This window comes from Accipiter gentilis, chromosome 1, assembly GCF_929443795.1.
Source record: "Accipiter gentilis chromosome 1, bAccGen1.1, whole genome shotgun sequence".
NCBI lineage: Eukaryota > Metazoa > Chordata > Aves > Accipitriformes > Accipitridae > Astur > Astur gentilis.
Genome location: NC_064880.1, coordinates 36,541,826 through 36,560,329, shown reverse-complemented (window position 1 = coordinate 36,560,329; position 18,504 = coordinate 36,541,826). Strand labels below are relative to the sequence as shown.

The following is an 18,504-nucleotide window of genomic DNA, read 5'->3' as shown; positions in this document are numbered from 1 at the left end:
ATTAAACGCTGCTGAACACCAAGTCATGCTACTTTGAATCCTGGTGTCTGTACTGGGTCATTTGAACATACCTTGCTGTTGTAAGAGGACATAATATGCACGTTACATCACTGAAAATGAACACATGAACTGTGACAAACTCCAGTTTCTTAGATCTTTGTGTCTGTGAGGACTTTAATGGTATTTTAAATCTACTAAGCTGCCAGGCCATAGTTTGGGGACAATAGTGGACAGTTTAGTGACCTTTAAGCCATTCACAGAGAAACATTTGCCGTCCCCTTGTGTTACCTGTCTTTTTTTTAACACGTTATTTCTTTATTCTTATTTTCCTGTAAGTGAAAGGACCAAGCACTGAAAAAAAAAAAAAAAGAGTGGAATTTTTCTGAAATTTTAAAATCCTGGAATGACTTTAATCAAATGGCCTGATATCTGTCACAAAGCATTGTAGCCTACAGCTCTGCAATCCAAAGTTATGCAGAATTCAGTGTTAAACAAAGCAGGCAGAAATATGCTTACAGAAAAAAATGAGTCATACTTGGAAAGAACACGAGAACTCCTTGTAACAAATATTTTGACAGCTCAGACTTTCTTAAGTTGCTTACTTCCATTCTGAAGCTTTTGCATAGCAACACATGGTGAATGGTATTAGCAAACCTTGTGTTTGTACAGCAAGCAAAGACTCAAAAGCACTTTAAAAGAGTTAAAAGATTTAGCCTAACTAACTCTACTCGGGGGGGGGGGGGGGGGGGGGGCAAATAGTTATTTAGTCTTTTTTGTAGGTAAAGAAACAGAGACACCAGGCATTGAATTACACTGCTGAGATTATCATGAAAAGTCTGTGACAATCATGGAATTAGATCTCCTGTTTTGCATGTGATTTTTAACCGTAGGTCTACCCTCATTTCCCCCTTCCCAGTCCAAAAAAATTCAGACGTCTTCACTTACGTTAAATAAGGTGGCTTTCAGTGTTTCCTGCTTGGGGGATTTTCAATCGTGAAGCAACAAGATTGTTAACCTTTAAGGTTACGTGTAATAAAATGGGCTCCGGGAAATTCTGAGTGTGACATGTTGCTACTTGTACACTTTGTACACCTTGTAACGTATGTGGGATTTTCAGAACCTATGAGCAACTCTGGCACATGGTAGAGGCATGCGGTACCCGAACGAGGACATGAGGAGTTCTGGCCCGAAGACAGGAGCGCTGCTCCTGCCGCTGCAGGAGGGAGCGGGCACCGAGCTCAGGACCCCCTCCAATCCCTGCCCACAGGGCGGATGAAACCAGGACCAGCCAAACCAACTCAGGAGCCACACCAAGGCCACCACTGACAGCACTGGGAGATGATCTGCTCAAAGCATGCAGCGGCTAAAACGCCAACGACGTTCTGGCCGGCACAAGCAAGGATGCTGAGAACAGGGCAGAAGGCATCATTTTGCCTCTGTATAAACCTTAGTGTGCCCCGTCTCGCGTACTGCAAGCTCTTCTGGACTCCACATCTCGGGAAGGACTCATTGGAGTCAGGGAGCATAAAGAGGTCACCTAAAGTTACCAAGGGGATGGAGCAACCAAGGAGAGACTAAAAAGGCTGGGACTGTCCAATTTGGAGAGAAGATTGGGAGGTAGACGGTGTCTCAGTCACAAAATATTATGAAATTGTAAAAACATGATAAGGTGATAAGGTGATATGCAGAGCTGTTATTCAGCAAACCCTGCAACACCAGAACAAAGGTGCGCTCAGTGAAACTTTAAAGCATAGGGAGTAGTTTAAAATGGGAAAAAAGAAAAATGCATCTTGATGCAGTGCAGCTAAACTCCTTTTTGCCGCAGAAGGCAATGGGGACTGAAGACATCAGCAGGTTCAAAAAGGAGAGTAGAAAAAAAATAATCATGGGCAATAGCTACATAAGCAGACAGGCAAGGATGCACTCTTCACCTTTCCAAAGTTCCAGCAAGGCAGAAGGTGCCATGACATGGCAATTAGAGGAAGCACCATTCTGCGCTTAACACAATGTTATAGCAAAGGCATCAGGACACAGCACCGGGACAACTATTTTATGTTTTTCCATTACTTACTGGACAACAAAATGGTATTTCAGCTGTTAAATGCAGGAACTTCTGTCTATATGTTAGAGTGCCAGCCTCAGGAAATCCTGATAGGAACCAGCTGTGGCTAACAACAGGTAGGGCTCCAGAACTGATATCCTGGATGTTCAGCACTAGCTTTGCCCATGTAAAGATTTCCCCCATATTTATTACAGTTTGTAGACTCCCAAGATTAACCTTAAAGTTCTCGGCTTATTAAATTTTCCATAGGACAGAGAATCTTCCGGTATTTTGTATTTAATTCAAAAAATCATAACTCACCAATTGTATTGCTTTTATAAGAGTTAGAAGAATTTTGTTTGCCTTCCTATCATCAAGACCAAAATAATTTTGGGCATAATGATGATCCTCTCATTCAGGTGATAGGAGGAAGAGCAGGAAAAAAAATAAGGAAAGAAACAGAAGCTATTTGCAAAGAGTTATTTGGCATTGTAGCCAACTGGTAGAGCAGGTTTTTAATAAAAAGGGACTGAGATGGAAGAGAGAAATCTATGGTATATTAGCATATATGTAAATTAAGATATCTGTGTAAAGACATGTAAAGCTGTCTAAAAACATTCCCCTGACAGAAGAGAACCAGGCAGCCAGGATGCATTTTACAAACAAATCGCTGAAGAGCAGTGCTGTGTTTATGTTCCCGTCAACTTTACAGTATTTCTTGGTATTATCTAAACAAACACATTCAAGTCTTGGTATTATCTAAACAAACCCATTTTGGCTCCTGTGTTATGCTTTTTAAAAACCTCAGAACAGCCTCACAGGGGCAGCAACAAATTGCTAAAGCAGAGAAGAGCACTGAGTACAGGATAGTGCTTTTCCCCCCAGATATTCCTGCAGCGATTGTACATCTGCTGTGGTGACAACTACCGATGGGAAGAGAGTTGAGTCCCTGTCAAGGTATTGAACTGGGAGACCTGAACATCTATATTAAAGAAGGCTTAAGAGTAGGTGTGAAATACAGGACTATGAAGAAAGCAAGACAGATGAGACACTGCTGTGAATTTAGCATTCCAGCAGCACTAAGGAATGACAAAAGGTTATAGGAATTTTGTTTCTGTGCTCACTTAATCCTCAGAGGGAACAGAACTTTTCCTGTTAAGGTCAGTACCTAAGCATAAAAAAGGATGTTCTTGTAATCAGTGCATCAAAAGAATCAAAGACACTTGTTTTTACCAAATTGCAATCTAATTTTGAAAATACAGACATGCTGGAAGAAAACACATTATAACCATCTTACCTGATATGCAGCAATGATCAACTGGAGAATATTTCCAGAATCCCTCTGCAGTCGTCCAACAGTAGCTCCAGGAATAAGCTTTGCATAGTTCTGAAAGTATAAAAGGAATTTAAAGCGAAAAAAAAAAAAAAAAAAAAAAAAAAGACTATGTGACAAGAAGCTACCATCTGGAAAAAAACAAAATACATTGAAGCCAACTAAAATAAATAATAGTGACATTTTCAAGGACTCTTGCAGACTCAATAACACACACCTTATTGAAAAAGTCCTATGAAAAGTGCTAATTTCACTGATAATTAATGGGACATATGTTGCTAAATCACCTCTGTGTGCTTGGAAGTTTCATACTATAGTATTTTTCAGCACTAATTTTTCAAATTTAGAAGGAAGATATATTCTCTCAACGGTTGTGTTTTTCTCTAATAAAAATAACCAAAACCAGATTCAGCTGCTCTACTGCTGCTGTACTATTTGAGAGTCTTAGACTCTACATTCAATAACAGCAGTAGCAACTGAGCATTCTGAATTCCAATTAGTGAGGGCACAGAAGTTAAGAAGTTTAAACTAAGGGCTACAAGAACTTTGAACAAAGGCCCTTAAAAAACTGCTGCTAGTTTATGTTTGATGTAACACCCCACATGTATTCCAGTGGTCTGTGGCTACAATTGATTGTATGTTGATTTTATGTTAATAATATAGTGCCCATTTAACAATTTATTTCAGTGATAATTTTTCTTTTGTTTTTGAATTAAATTGCATTGTGAGACTAACATGACATCTAGCAGCTAGATTTTAAAGATGTTTAATTCAAATTTATCTTGCCTGATTGTTAACTACATGAACTTCTCTTGCTTGTACCCATGCCTTTGGAAAATAGCAAGTGTTCATCATTAAAAAACCACATTGTAGCATTCATTTTCTTTTGCAGTTTATCATATCAATGCTGTTATTTTAATTAAAAAAGAATTCCAGAGAGCTATTAATAAACATGGATAATTTGATACCCTTATATCCCTCTTGTACTTCACATCTCCAAAAGCCCTGTGATTACTTTATATATTATGTATGGAACGCTTATCATTCATTAGATTTCTAAAGTGCTATTGTAAATCAGTGGGATTAACTGCATTTTATGTTACAGCTGGTGACTTTGCATTCCTGACTCCTCCTGTGATTAGTGCTTTCTCAAGGATTCTTAGAATATTGAAACTCTGCATTTCGTACACGTGGACCTTTTGGGAGATAATTATAAGAAAAGACGATAAACCTGGAATTTAAAGTATAGTACCCTTTAATCTGTGGTATGCAAAACAAACAGCAGGGATATACCGTTCTGAAGACTTCGTTTTATCTTTCCTCTTTGAACAAAAATTTTCTGCATGGTGATACAAGGATGACGTTGCAGTCTAAGTGTATATCTCCAGGCCATTGGTTAAATCCTACCTTTTAGCAAATATTTCTGTTTAACCATTAACCAGGTGAGGCAGCCTGGTGGTTTTGGAGTGCTAGTATTGTAAAACATCCAAAGGATGTCATGGAATTTAGTCTTTTAGCAAATATTCATTAAAAGGTGAACTGCCATTTTATAGAGATACTCTGATTCATTTTAGTGAAATCTGACAATTATATATGAGTTCAGTGAGGTTATGTCTAACTTTTAGCAGTGTAGATGATAGAAGAATTTTCATCATAAATAGTGTACTATGCCAAATTTATAAAAATAATTTGAAATTCTGTACAAATGTGGAGACTGGAGTATTTTTAGTTCAATTTTCAGCACTGAAATGCAGTCTGAAAAAACAATTTTCAAGCTGTATTCTCCTGTGATATAAAAAGAAATAATTTGTCGAAAAAAGAGCGATTTCTGTTTCCAAAGAAGCACTGCCTAGTCAGGGTTAAAGAGGGATACTTTTCCCTTATCTAAGTTTGAATACATTTTTAAAGAATTCTGCTTGAAAAAAAAATATCAACAATAATAACAACTACTTCATGAAACCTTAAAAACCGGTGTTTTCTTTTATACCAAAATAAGATTTATACAGTTTGTCAAAATATCATTCTTATTGCAATATTCACGGACACTTTTTGAGTTAATAGCTTTTCTAGAATAGTAACATTCCCTGCTGCTTTGGTAAGAGTCAGCTGACACTAATGATGTAAAAAGCTAGACATATATGAATATATTTTAAAAGGCCTTTTGGGGGGAGAAAAATAGCCCTTTTAATAAATAATCTCAGATAATCAGGGCTCCATGTAAGGAAATTCCTCTCCTCTCTTGCATTTAATTTTGAGTGGTCTTACAAATGTTTCCACCTGACTGCTTTTAAAGTTCTTGTGGTCAGGGAGACCACCAGGCCTAAACCTTCCCCCTCGTTTAGATTGCTGCGCAGTAGCTGTTTGGTTGCATGGAAGGATCAAAACTTTACAAGCATATGTAATCTGTGCTTGCGCAATCTGTAATATTTGTGTTAGATAATAATACACATACATGTAAGTGGATAAACTGAAAATTCTGTTGAAGAGGATCAAGAATATTAAATGACTGAATTATTTGGGGCTAAATTGTTGGGGATTATACAGGGCTAGAAATATAAAATATATATTTGACAGTCTGAACACTGCACTTAAGAGTAATGGAATCTATCAAGTCTATTTAAAGAGGTGCTTCCTAAGTCCTCACAGTCATTTTAACGTATGTTTGTCCCCAAGAAGTGAATTATAAATAGCAATAGTCAATTTTGGGGTCTGATATAATTAGATGCTGAGTTCAAGTAGATTTAAGATGAGATATTTGGGGAGCGGCTTTCCACCTCAAAGGATAATTAAGTTTGGGAGGGTTTTCTGAGGGAGATATTGCAGAATCTCCATTACTGAGGCTTTTAAAAAGAAGTAAAACACCAAGACGAGAGTGGTTTAATGGTGATGCTCAAGTGCCAGTTTAGGGTCCTCTCCCAGCTCTTCCAGGCTACCTGAGCAGTGGCCTTAACACAAGAATAACTCTCATTGTCTTGCTTTGTTCTTTTTACATACTTAAGCATGGACACCTGGTTATTTACATTTATATCACAACTTTGAATCACACAGATGAAAACATGACACTATTGTCCTGTTTGCAGGTCCTACATATACCCTTGAAAGCACACTGTAGTGTAGAAAAACTGCACTGTGAGACTTATATACGATTTTTGTACTTGCTGTGACTGATTTTCCACATCACCTGCAGGACAGAAAGCAGACCATAACAACTATACCTATCCACATAAGTGACAGAAAGCAGTATTAAAAGATGAAAGCAGCAGATAGAATATATTGAATGGTATTACTATATACCCTACAAGATAGAAGATGCACTTTTTTTCCTAACAAAGAAAGTAACAAGAACAAACCATTCCCCCTGTTGGGTTAACAATGGTTTGCATTTTCTGTTAGCTATAAATCTTCATTTAGTGTTCCCAGTGAACAAAGGGTGCCACTTGATAACTTTGATACTGGTATAACACTGACACAGGGATACTGAAATAGAACCCCCCCAATAAGAACACTGTTGGCCAACTCTGAGAGTGACCACCAGCAATTTCAAAGGGAAAATATAATGCCATCAGTAAAAGAAAAGTTTCTTTGGACAAAATAAGGCTCTGTAAATCAAAGACATACTTCCAAACTACCTCCTAGAACAGCCCCTAGAACAGCTACAGTCATTAATCGGGCCCCTACTAAGAAATTGTTGAGTAATAATAAGATTTAGTAGAAGTTTTTTAAGGTACAAATTTTAACTAATCTGTGCTATGACTATAGCATCCCACTGCATTTGTAATTTTCTAAATTTTCACGCTTCAGCTCAGTATTCAATACAGTCTTTTAAAAGCCAGGCAGTCAGTGCTCCAAGATGCAGAGTGTTTCCTCCCTTGTCAAGACTGTAAGCTGAGAATCAGTTTATGAAGGATGTGACTCGTAACTTTTGTCAAACACCTGGAGTATTAGTCTTACTCGAGACACCTCTACAACTGGAATCGGTTGCAGAAGCACTGGGGCATCTTCCCTGGGTTACTCACAGGATAGAAATAGAAAACTGTCACACCGGTGAGTACCTCAGGGACCCATCTGCTCTCTCTGCTGCAGCATAGGACCTTTTCCCCTACTCTTTCTTTCCTATTTTCTATGTGGTTATCACACCAGAGGAGCACCTTTCTTCTTAGTCCTTTACTTTTGGCTTTTAATGAGGAATGCTGTGCGAAGGTTTTTCCTTTGAAAAGCCAAGCGTATTGTATCAGGGGGATCACACTTATTGACTCCCTGTCAACCAGACTGAATAAATTTGGAGGCACAGTTTCTCTCCCCTTGTCCCCCTTCATGCAGCAGCATGTGGCCAGGCAGCCAAACCTAGGCTGAAAAACCTCCTATTATCCTCACTGAATTCTTGTCCAGAACTTCTTTTTGTATGTGAAGATTTCTTCCCAGCAGCAGGGCTGGACAGAAAAGGACATAAGAATTGCCAATATCCTTCTTATTTTATCTCAGAGGGCTTTTGCTCATGTTCACTGCAAAAAGCAGTTAAGCAGCTGCTGGTGGCTTTGCCTCAGCTCACAGCTGGAAGATCCAACAGGCCAAAAGCAGCACAGGGCTTCAGGAGGGCTTTTATCTGTGGAGCATGAAAACAGGTGCCTGCACAGGTGACTGATGGAGCTGCAGGTATGAATGATACTCAATTTATTAATAATATGGATTTTGCATATCCACAACCACTCTCCTCTGCTGTCCCCTCTCTCCTGGCTCCCACTTCCCATGGCATGACTTCACAGAGCAGGAAATGACTTCACAGAGCAGGATCTGCGAGTCCTAATGTCAAAAATTCCTGTAATGAAGTGTTTTCCCTCAGCAGACGTGAGGAATGATACATGAGGGAAGAGGACTTTGTCCATCATGACTTGTGTTTTTAATCTTGTTGCTAGTTTCCTATTTGTCTCACTGGAAAAAGACATAGAAACAAAGAAAAAATGAATAAAACTCTCAGGTCAGCTGAAAAAAACAACCCCCATGATCTCAGAGTTGAGCATGAAGACAACTGTATTTTTCATAAGGTATTCTTGTCTTATAAAAGTAAGAAAAGGTTCAACTGTCCTTCTCTAGCCTTATAAAATACAAAAAGGCTAATCATAGTGATTACGTTTAATAGTTTAGCAATGCTTAGTTTGACGATCCTTGACTTAAAATATTAGTGTGATTCAACTTGAAATCAAATTTAAGAGCTACCCAAGAACATCAAAATCAATACATGAAGAAGCTCTTCCTAAGTAAAAGAGACTTCCTCTGATATATAACTTCCCAGCTATTTTTATTACATAAATATCTTGCAGAATTCAGTCCTTAGTACTAGAATTACTGTATCAGCTGTGAGAAGTTGTGAACTTTAAAACAAGTAGTGGTGAACTGAACATTTTAGTTTGCTCACCTCATATATGTGAACTTGCTCATTCGTTACAGCAAAAATTAATAGAACATTGTTTTGCACAAGTTTGTCAATTAATTGTCCAATTGTGGGATACTCCTGCAAGCAAACAGAAGAGAGCCATATCAATCCATTTTTCGTGTGCAACCAGTTGCTAATTATCTCCCATGAAACGCACATCCAAATAATCATAATTAACACTGCATTCTCTGTAGAGTATAATTAGGCACTACATTTATACAAAATAAAAGATAGTGTATATAATTTCCTCGTGTTGTTTTTAAGGAAACCCCTCTGAGAACTGTACAGTGCCAGCCTCCATACCAGGACACTTGGCTCAGTAGCATCTGTGAGATATATATATATATATATACACATATATATAATCCAAAGAATAACACTGCACCAGAGCAACTGGGTATTTGTCCTACACTGAACACCATAGCATATATATTCGGTATTTTTGAACACTGAATCTTAAGCTAGTAAGTTCTCCTACACAAACAGTGTCCTACAAATTCCTGAACTCCTCCTGAATTCATACCCTTACAGGGAAAGGGAGGAAATACTAGTCAGTCCCGTTCTATGTGTTTTCTGGTTAGCAGGAATAAGATCTGTGCTTTCTTTTTTCCTAGTTATAATCTGTCCTAACTCCATAGTAACACACTGTTCTCTTTTTATTGAAATGTGCAATTACAAATCAAATAGATTACATGAAGTATCTGGATTCCCCAACTTTCACACATTTCAGTGATAAAGGTATACTTTCATTCATTTTCTAAGTTGCTCATGTTAGTCTTTAAATTTCCAGAATGCGAGAGTTGTACAAAATTCATAGTAAATTACCAGAACAGTTGACATGGAATATTCATTATTGTGGTCCAAATGACAGTTGCCATCATTAGGAATAACAATCCCTGCCAGTTTACTGTCCATCCCAAAATGGGAATCCGCATCACTCACAAACACCAGCAAATGTAGAGAATCATTCCTCCATCCAATTTTTTCCTGTCATTTAAAATACATTAGTTTAGCAGGCTGTATTGCACTTACAGTACAGAAAAGCAGCAAAAGATTTGGAGAGCAGCACCTCAAAATAAATGAAGGGAATAATTTTCAAGGGAGTGTCAAAAACATCACAACATCTCTTAAGAGATGATGTTCATTGCATTGTCTTTGGCTAACATTTGGTCTCCCCATTCCTGTGTTTAATAACATGGGCTGGCCATGTTCATGTCAATCTGCTCACTACTCTAAACACAGTTAATAGAAAAATATTTAAAGAAAAAAACAATCAAGAAAACAGACCCAGTAATTATACAGTTGGGTTTTTTCTATCCCTGGCAATTAGAAGAAACACTAAAATACTGCAATATGCATGTTTTACTTGATACAGCCAAAAGTATTTTCACACAAATCTAATGAGGCTCTTGGACTGCATTAAAAAAAATCTTGAAAAATAATGATCTGCTGCTTTGAAATACAACCATATAACACTAGAAATGGTAAATATACAGAATAATTAATTTTATACCTAGAAGTTTCAAGTACCTTGCAAACAGCTGCCTGCATAATTGCATCGAATCCTCCCTCTGGAGTGTCTATATTAGCAGAGATTCGCTGTCCTTTCACAATTTCATTGAATTTTTCAGCATCATTTGTTAGTGGCAAAACATGTTTGTATCCAAAGGTGGGTAAGCACTCGTATGGTACACTTCTACAAGATAAGTGAGACAGTTTATGGATAATACAGAATGAAAAATCACTACAATGGCAACTTTGCAGGCCTGCCTGGATTCGCTTTTGGTTATGTATCTCTCTTCTGTGTCTGAGACAGATGTAGTGAAAAATGTAAGATAATCAAAGAGCATCCAGTGAGGTGGGCAACGCAAACACATCTGTGTAAAGCCTGGGAAACGCCTCCTAGAGCAGATTAATTCAGCCGGTTAACAACGTGCAGTCCTTGCGGTGCTCCCTGCTGCGCCTTGTTTTCATACTCAGAAGCACATTAAGATCTGTAGTCCCTTAATGACATTCAGAGAGCACCACCAAGCTGCTGCAGTCCTGCTTCAGGCTGCAGAGCACAGCTTCTCCTCCACGTCGGTTAGGAAAGGGCTAGGGCAGCCTGGGTTTGGGGGATACTGCTAGACCTTAAGGGAGAAAAAAATACCAGGAAGACAGCACTGATCGGTAAACGAAACTGCTATTCTGTGTTGGGTTTGAGTTTGCACCTGCTTAGTATAGCAATGTCATAAAATTCTTATATATATGTATATGTATATTCTAGCAAATTAAAGAAAAATACATAATTATGCTGCATGCCTGTTAACCCCTTAAGCACATTTGTAATTAGCAGCAAAAGCTAAAAAATTAATCACTCCCAGATTCCTCTCTCCAGATAACATAAGACTCAACAGAATCATGATCAGAGTGCAAAACCAAAAGAAACATATCCTGTTTCCCAGCCTGACTCATTCACAGCTGGAAGAGGGCAGAGGTTCCAGTGAGGCTGCTGAATTGAATTTTATCCTAAAGATTAATATTATGATTTAATGCTGGCATGCAGGCAGATGTACGTACTTTCCCTGCCTACCTGCAAGGGTTGTTTATTTCTGCAGCTGTAGTTTTGATGAATGGTGAAACTGGTTTTTCAACAAAAGATCCAAACCCCAGTCTGAAGTTGCTTGTCAGTTTTGACATTTCTTTAGAAAGAGTTGAACCCAGTTCTTTGATTGTATTCAGATCATCATCCATGGAGGCAGAAAGATCCATGAGGTAATAGAGATCAATTGGGTAATCTTCAGTTTGGCGGACCTTGATCTGTATTGTTTCTTCATGTCCTATTAAGGTCATGGGAAAATGGGATACATATTAGCACTTCTACACAGAAGTTATGAGTAATGCCAATCTCCTCATAAACTTACATATATGGTGAAAATTATCTCATATTTTAATTCACCAGTAGAATTAACAAAATAACTTCAGAAAATCTCTGTCAACAAAAATCTCAAACAGAGATTTTGAAAGATTAAAAGCAGTTCTAGTTGTTCTTTTCTAAACTATTCTTCAGTAGAGCCACAAACAGAGAGTTACAACTGATTGCTATCATTTGAAAAAATATGATAAATTCATTTCAGCAATATGCAGCTTTAGAAAATTTAGATATGAAGCTAATTAAAACTAAAGGTAGAACTTATGGGACATACCATGTACTTTAGAAATTTAAAGAAAACCAGAGTGTACACACAGGTTTTATTCTCAGTTCCAACAACAATATGACCTAACTGGGGGTCTCGTACGCTTCTTTATTCCAAATTTTCTCCAGGAAAAATTCATATCTCAAGGACCTCAAAGTAAGTCTGGAGTGTTTCCATAAATGTCACTGGTACCTCGTAAATCCTCAAAGCAAGATTTTATGCTGCCTCTGAGATACGCTGCTTGCCAGACCTGCAGGGGAGAGGCACAGGAGCAGGGCTGGGGAGGTAAGAGGGGTTTCCATTCTCTCCCTACCACCTCAATGGCAAGAGAATAAAAGAACTAAAAAAATATATCCTTACTTTTATGATGTACCCTGCCCTTCTGAAAGTATTTTGAACTCAGTCAAACCTAGTTTTCATCTGATGCGTCAACAAATAATTTTGGACGCAACACAGGTTTTTTTATCTTTATTCTATTAAGATTTTTTTAGACCATTCAGTCTGAGAAGCTACAGTATATCAAATTGGCTGAAAAAAAATATCCCCACATCTATGAACTGAGTGTCTTACCTGGTCGCAGCCTTAGAGTTAATTTTTGCGGAGAAATCTGTGTGACATCAGAATTGTTCTTCTGGGTCACTAGTGTTAGGGGCTCATTTCTGTGAATTTCTACTTCTGAAATGGGAAATTCAATCAAATTCCACTGGCATCCTTTTGACAAAAGGTTTTCTGGGGTATCACACCTCCCATGAATTCCAGCCGAGTCTGTGTAATTCTAAAGCAAACGGGAGAAGGAAGGGATGAGTTAAATGTATTTACTGACCAGCCACCAGCATCTGGCTGATGAAAGGTCAATCCCATGCAGGGAACAGAAACAAAGGTGCAAGTTAGTGCAAACTAGTGCAGAAAGAGATCTAGGAGGCACAGAAATCTAAATTTGCCCTTCATGGATCATGTCACACAGGTGTATAATTAACGTAACTTACACCGATTTGGTATCCTGGGAGAAACTGCTCTATTGTTGGGGAATGGGAATTGTGCCACTCACTGCATTTGGCTTCTCGCAGTACTGGGAATGATAACACAAAACCCTTATGAGCGAGCCCCTGGTTTTTCTATTACAGGATTATGCCACAAATTCGTCAATCTTTCCTAAACAGTTTTGAACTGCTGATGGGACAACATCATTTAACAACAGAAGAGGTCTCGTAGATAACGAACTCCTACAAATTTTGTGACAAACTGATGGTGCGGTACCCAGTGTTCACTGCTTTTTTCTGACCTACTCTTTCTCCTCAACGCTTATTTAATGTGTTCCCTGAAGCAGGTAGCAACTCCTTGTTACTCTGCCTGGTGCCCAGCAAGCACCCCAGCCTCCCTCCCTCGGTCCCCAGCACTGGTGGGGCTCCTGGCATGCCCATATCTTTCTGCTTATGTTTGTCCCAGTGTCCTACTTGACCTTCTCCCACCCAGAGGACATCACAAGCCTATCAGTATCAGTTGGATAGCTTGCAGTTTGTTTTTGTTACTCATTCAAAGCACTTGATATGCATTCCTTTCCACAACACTGATGCAGGGTAGGTACTATCCCCCCGTAAGCGGTGAAGTTAATGGTTAGTTTTACAAAGAGGCTGCTGTGCCTTATTGCCATTTCCTAGAGCTATGTCTAGAGTTTAGATCCTCAAAATCAGGCAGCTGCCTCCTGAACTGGAAACTGCTCTGGCCTGCAAGACCTTTTCACCAAAACCTGGGCAATGCCTGGCAGAACAGGCACCGAAACATTCAATTCCTGGCTGATGGTCATGGGCCCATATCACAGGGCTGCCCGTTTCTCCTGGATTTGGACAAGCATCCTGGGGTTCAGCCATTAAGCCACAAATATTCTCTGAATCCAGTCACTGAAAAAGTTTCCATCCAAAACAAACCAGATTTACTTTAAACCTATTAAGACCAGAATTGGGACCCTTCTTTCTGCCAAAATGTCACCCTTCATGCCTGAAAGCTATCAGCGATTTTATGCAGTTTAGTGGAAGCAATGTTGAGACACCTGATGGGAACAGTGGTTTATTATTCTTCAGACCAAATCTGATGTCTTTGCTCAGGCGAAGCTCTCGCCAACTGCCTCTTGAATACAGTGTGCATAAAGATCATGTACCATTATAAAACTTTCACAGGGAGATCCATATCATCTCCTTTAGTTACACACTTTGAGTCGCTGGCTTTTCAAAACATGTGTGAAGAGGCAAACTCATATTTCAAATACAATTACAAGTTGTGTCTTTATCCTACAGAAAACAGTGGTTTCTTTGGAGGCACTTGTGTTTATTCTGACACTAAAGCTCCTGCATCTTTTACAATCTTGATGTATTGTTCTGTAGCAAACAAGTGAATTAGCCTCTGAACAAAGAAAAAAAATCATTTTTACTACTCTGAAGTTTTCAATAGTTCCACAGCTGTTTGTTTTGTGTGGTTTTTTTTAAAATCAATAAATTGTGTTTCATTTTTGCTTTCTGAAAATACATGGCAGTAGTTAAAATTACATGATCAAATTTCATTTCAAGAAAATCCTGTTTTGGTTGTTAAGTACAAACATAAAAACTACTGCAAACACACTAATATGGGTGGGGTTTTCTTCCCATAGTAACATTTTTGGCAAACTGCTATATTATTTTTAGCAAACTTATTTTTTAAAAAAAGTGCTGTTTGGTCTTTGTCAGCTACTTCATAAAGCAGCATGTTAGTCCCATCTTAGGTATCATTTTGCTATTCAAAAAAGCAAGAAATACTTTTAACAGCAAAGGTGTAAATCAGAAACTATCATGAAAAAGACTTATTTTATTTCTCTATTATTTCTGTCAAGTTTTTAATTGTGATAGCTGACTATCTTGCTAACATAAATGAACTAAGAGCTAGAATATTTACTGTGAAGTAGGGAGATATTATTTAGCATCATTTACCGGTGAAAGTTTTAAAAGCAGGGACCTTAAGTGACTTGCCCATGGTTACACAGAAAGTCTGCAACAGATATATAGGAAACAAATCCAGATTTTTTTTTTTTAAGCCCAATGTTTTAGCCCAAACACATCTATATCATACAAATTATAAAACTGACACTATCATCATACTTAAAATCAAACACAGATTAACCATTTGTATATGCAAACTGATTAGTGCACCTTCTGTTTACACTGTCTGGCTTGGCGTGTAATATGTAAGATGCAGTCTGGTCTCTGACTCGATGTCTGGTGCTTCATCATCAACGCTGTGGGCGAGTCAGCCCTCAGGCTGATGACCTGAGCCCCTCTAATAACACTGCCTTACATGAGGAAGATTGGTTTTTTAAAAAACAACGATGAATAATATAGTCTAGCTTGAATTCCACTTTTGATTCCCAGGAAGGCTTCACTAAGCGCTGCATGCATTACAAAACCACGGGCTGACCCAATTAAGTCAATACTTCATCACTCAGAGCTACTACAAACACTTCAGGTCTTACTTTGAAATTTTTTTTTTTATCATTTACTCTACCTCTTGAAAACACCAAGCGCAGTGTGGTCCGGAAAGCAAACAGTCTTCACAAGTCACTGCACTTTCCTGAGAACAGGTCCCTAAATTTAAATCCAAGATAAAAGACTATTAATAATGTGTTTAATCATTCAATTTATGAAGAATCTTGTCATTTAGAGAATGTTGGAGGTGAAAAATGCACACATTTAGCCATATTTAGGATTATTGCTAGAATTCCTTCATAATGGTATTTCTACTGGTAGAAGATTAACTCTCTAATAAAATTCAAATCCCACAGTTGCTGGCAATTAACATACTTACTTTTGCATGCTTTATGGATGGCATTCACTGAGAACATGTTACTTGTTTTCTCCAGCGCACCTGATAAAGTGTTACGTGTGTTTCTGGTATGGTGCAGGTAAGACATTTCCAACATAATCAGGGATATTAAAATAACAGATTTATGTTCACTCTATATGCTTAAAATTGCTTCACTCAGGTCTATAGATACTTGATATGATTTTAATTTATTGTGCAAGTACCAGCAAAATACTCAGTCACATGTATAGTATTAAGTTTCTGAGCAGATCAAACAGTGATTAGTATAATCAAAATTGCTCAAACGCCCACTTCTCTCATACATGTTGTGCTATGTAATGACCACATGAATCTTACATGAATTTGCAGGGTAGCCCTACAGCAGTCTGTCAAAAAAACCCAAAGTCATCAGACAGAAAGGAATGATTAAATACAGAAGACAGAAAGCTATTTCATGTCAACTTCAGGCAAGAAACAATGCAAAAATGGTTTTGAAATGGATCTCCCTACCCCGACCCTTACCTTGCACATAGTTATTTCTTTGCAGAAAGAGGAAACAGAGGCAAAGCAATTCAATCCCCATTCGTTTTCAGTGCTGGCTGCGTGACAAAAAAATATTAGCGTGTTAATTATCATCCGCGTAAAGGTAGAATGTTGTAAAAATCATACATTCCTGGAGGGTATGTTTTCAGATGTCACCTACACCGGATTGCAAGGAAACTTCAACCCTACCAGGACAGACCATGAGTAAAAGTGAAAACAAGGGCTACCTGGGCAGGTAAAGAGAACAAGCTGTGCATAAAGTAACGTGAACATGGTTATCACTTCCTTGTTTTCCTGGACTCCTTATAAGGTATAAGGGGAAAATTCATTCAGGTGAAAATTTCTGTCAATCCCAGTCACTCTGGGTCCTAGAGCAACCCAGCCAAGAGAGCGGGATTTCATATCTACAGCAACTCTTAAAAGGCTGCTCTAAAATAATGCCTTTAATTGTTCCCTGAGGGAGTGTGTTAGGTAGATGGATCATTACGACTGCCAAGTGACTATACCTGGAGAGATGTAAAAATCCCATTTTTTCAGATTTCCTGATGTGGAGGGAAACTTGTAAAGGCAACTGTGAAAAAAAACCCAAAAAGCAGTGACTTAGTATAATCAAGGAACTGGCTTCAGCAATTCAAGATACATTTATTTTATTAACATTGCAAACTGAAAAGGAAATGCTGCAGTTGTGCATTTTTTTAATGTGTAGAAGTAGGAATAATTGCACTCCCAGTTCTGCAACTGACTTTGAAAAAAATCATGTCAGCTTTAACTCTCTGTAATAAGTAGCCAAATATTATACCAATATAACAAGTCGTCGGTACCTCTTCCCCCCCTCTCCAACCTGGAATGAAGGCAAAATATGCATTTCTTAGAACCTAATTAAAAGGAAATAAAAGTTCTTATTTGTAGATTTCATCTCTTCCGATCTTTTATGCTCTGCTATTGTCTGTTTTGAAAATTATTTGTTGGGGACAAGCCCTCTCTTATCATAAGGGTTTGCAACAGACTCTACACAGTGCAACATAAAATTATAATTTCATCAGTTGTGTTGCTGGCCTGAAAACACATACCCTTTTTTTCTGCAGTCAGAAATCCTACCAAAGTTAGCCGATAAGGACTAGGTTGCTCTCACCAAGAGAACTGGCAGGATCAGACCTCCCTTTTCAGGCTGGTGGTAGCTGCAATCTTGGGGCAGGATGTGACGGTAGGGATGGGTCTATACTAGTTAAACTCGACATGCCTGGAAACATTCCTGGGCATTGAGGCCAACTGGCACAGAAAGACCGGAGTTTATGCTTGCAAATTGCCTATTGGGACCACTCTAGCAACCAAATTGTGTCCAGATATTGTTTGCAGAGAGTGTTAATTGGAAGAGGTCAAATTCATGCCAGGGAGCATTTTAACAGTTTAATAGCAAAGACGATCTCGTTCTAGTGCCTGGAAATATTCACAGGCGCTTCCGATTTTACTAGTAGTTACACAGTCTATGGGTAGTTTCATAGCAGCTCAAGCTGAATTACGTCAAGCCTACCTTTGCTCTGCCCTTGTGTTCCCACCCCTTCGCTCCTACCAGTACTCATGTCCAAACAAACAGGGAGCCGATTCAAACTGGTCCGGTTAAAACCCAGTCCCCTTCTGTGGGGAAGGTGGCAGGCTACTTTTCACCTGGGTGGATCCCTTGAACTGTGCGGCTGCCCAGTCCGGAGTGAGTGCCGAGGAAAGACAGGCAGAGTTGGCAGGAAAGGTGGGAATACGTTAGGCTGAACTTAGCCCAGCTTAAGCTGCTGTGGAACCGCATCTTAATGTTTCTATTTACAACAACATTCCTAAGTCTCCTTCGACTGCTTTCTATACCTCGGAGCGTCCTTTGTAAGGCATTTGTTCAGCTACAGCAATTTCCTGTGGCATGAAAAAAGCATCGATTAGATTATGTTCCCTCAGCTGGTGAAGACGCAACTCTGTGAGGACACTGTCTGTAACTACGTAAGGTCACAAAGAAGTGGACTCAAAATGTTTGCTCATACTAAGAAAAAAATCCTCCTGTAAGTGCCATCCAAAACATCTCATTTCCCTGTTTTTAATTTACATTTGTGTACATGTCCTTTAATATTGTTGCTATCTTTACAGCCTTGCGGAGCTCCAAAAGCCAGTGCTT

At 38.7% G+C, this 18,504-nt stretch overlaps 1 protein-coding gene across 2 annotated transcripts in view; it reads right to left on the bottom strand.

The window, feature by feature from the left end:
- The window catches only part of ITGB6 (integrin subunit beta 6), a 32,534-nt gene extending 15,427 nt beyond the window's left edge, over positions 1 to 17,107 (bottom strand). Inside the window, exons 1-9 of one of the 2 annotated variants that reach the window (XM_049799015.1) lie at positions 16,856 to 16,923; positions 16,329 to 16,405; positions 15,510 to 15,589; positions 12,552 to 12,756; positions 11,378 to 11,624; positions 10,336 to 10,501; positions 9,631 to 9,792; positions 8,788 to 8,883; positions 3,339 to 3,428 (exon numbers count right to left, since the gene is read on the bottom strand). In XM_049799015.1, the coding sequence (XP_049654972.1) occupies positions 3,339 to 3,428; positions 8,788 to 8,883; positions 9,631 to 9,792; positions 10,336 to 10,501; positions 11,378 to 11,624; positions 12,552 to 12,756; positions 15,510 to 15,589; positions 16,329 to 16,389 (1,107 nt within the window). In that variant the 5' untranslated portion in view covers positions 16,390 to 16,405; positions 16,856 to 16,923. Of the gene's footprint in view, positions 1 to 3,338; positions 3,429 to 8,787; positions 8,884 to 9,630; positions 9,793 to 10,335; positions 10,502 to 11,377; positions 11,625 to 12,551; positions 12,757 to 15,509; positions 15,590 to 16,328; positions 16,406 to 16,855; positions 16,924 to 17,092 lie in introns of those variants that run through there. The other variant, XM_049799023.1, reaches the window with a different exon arrangement.
- Positions 17,108 to 18,504: the final 1,397 nt, after the last annotated feature.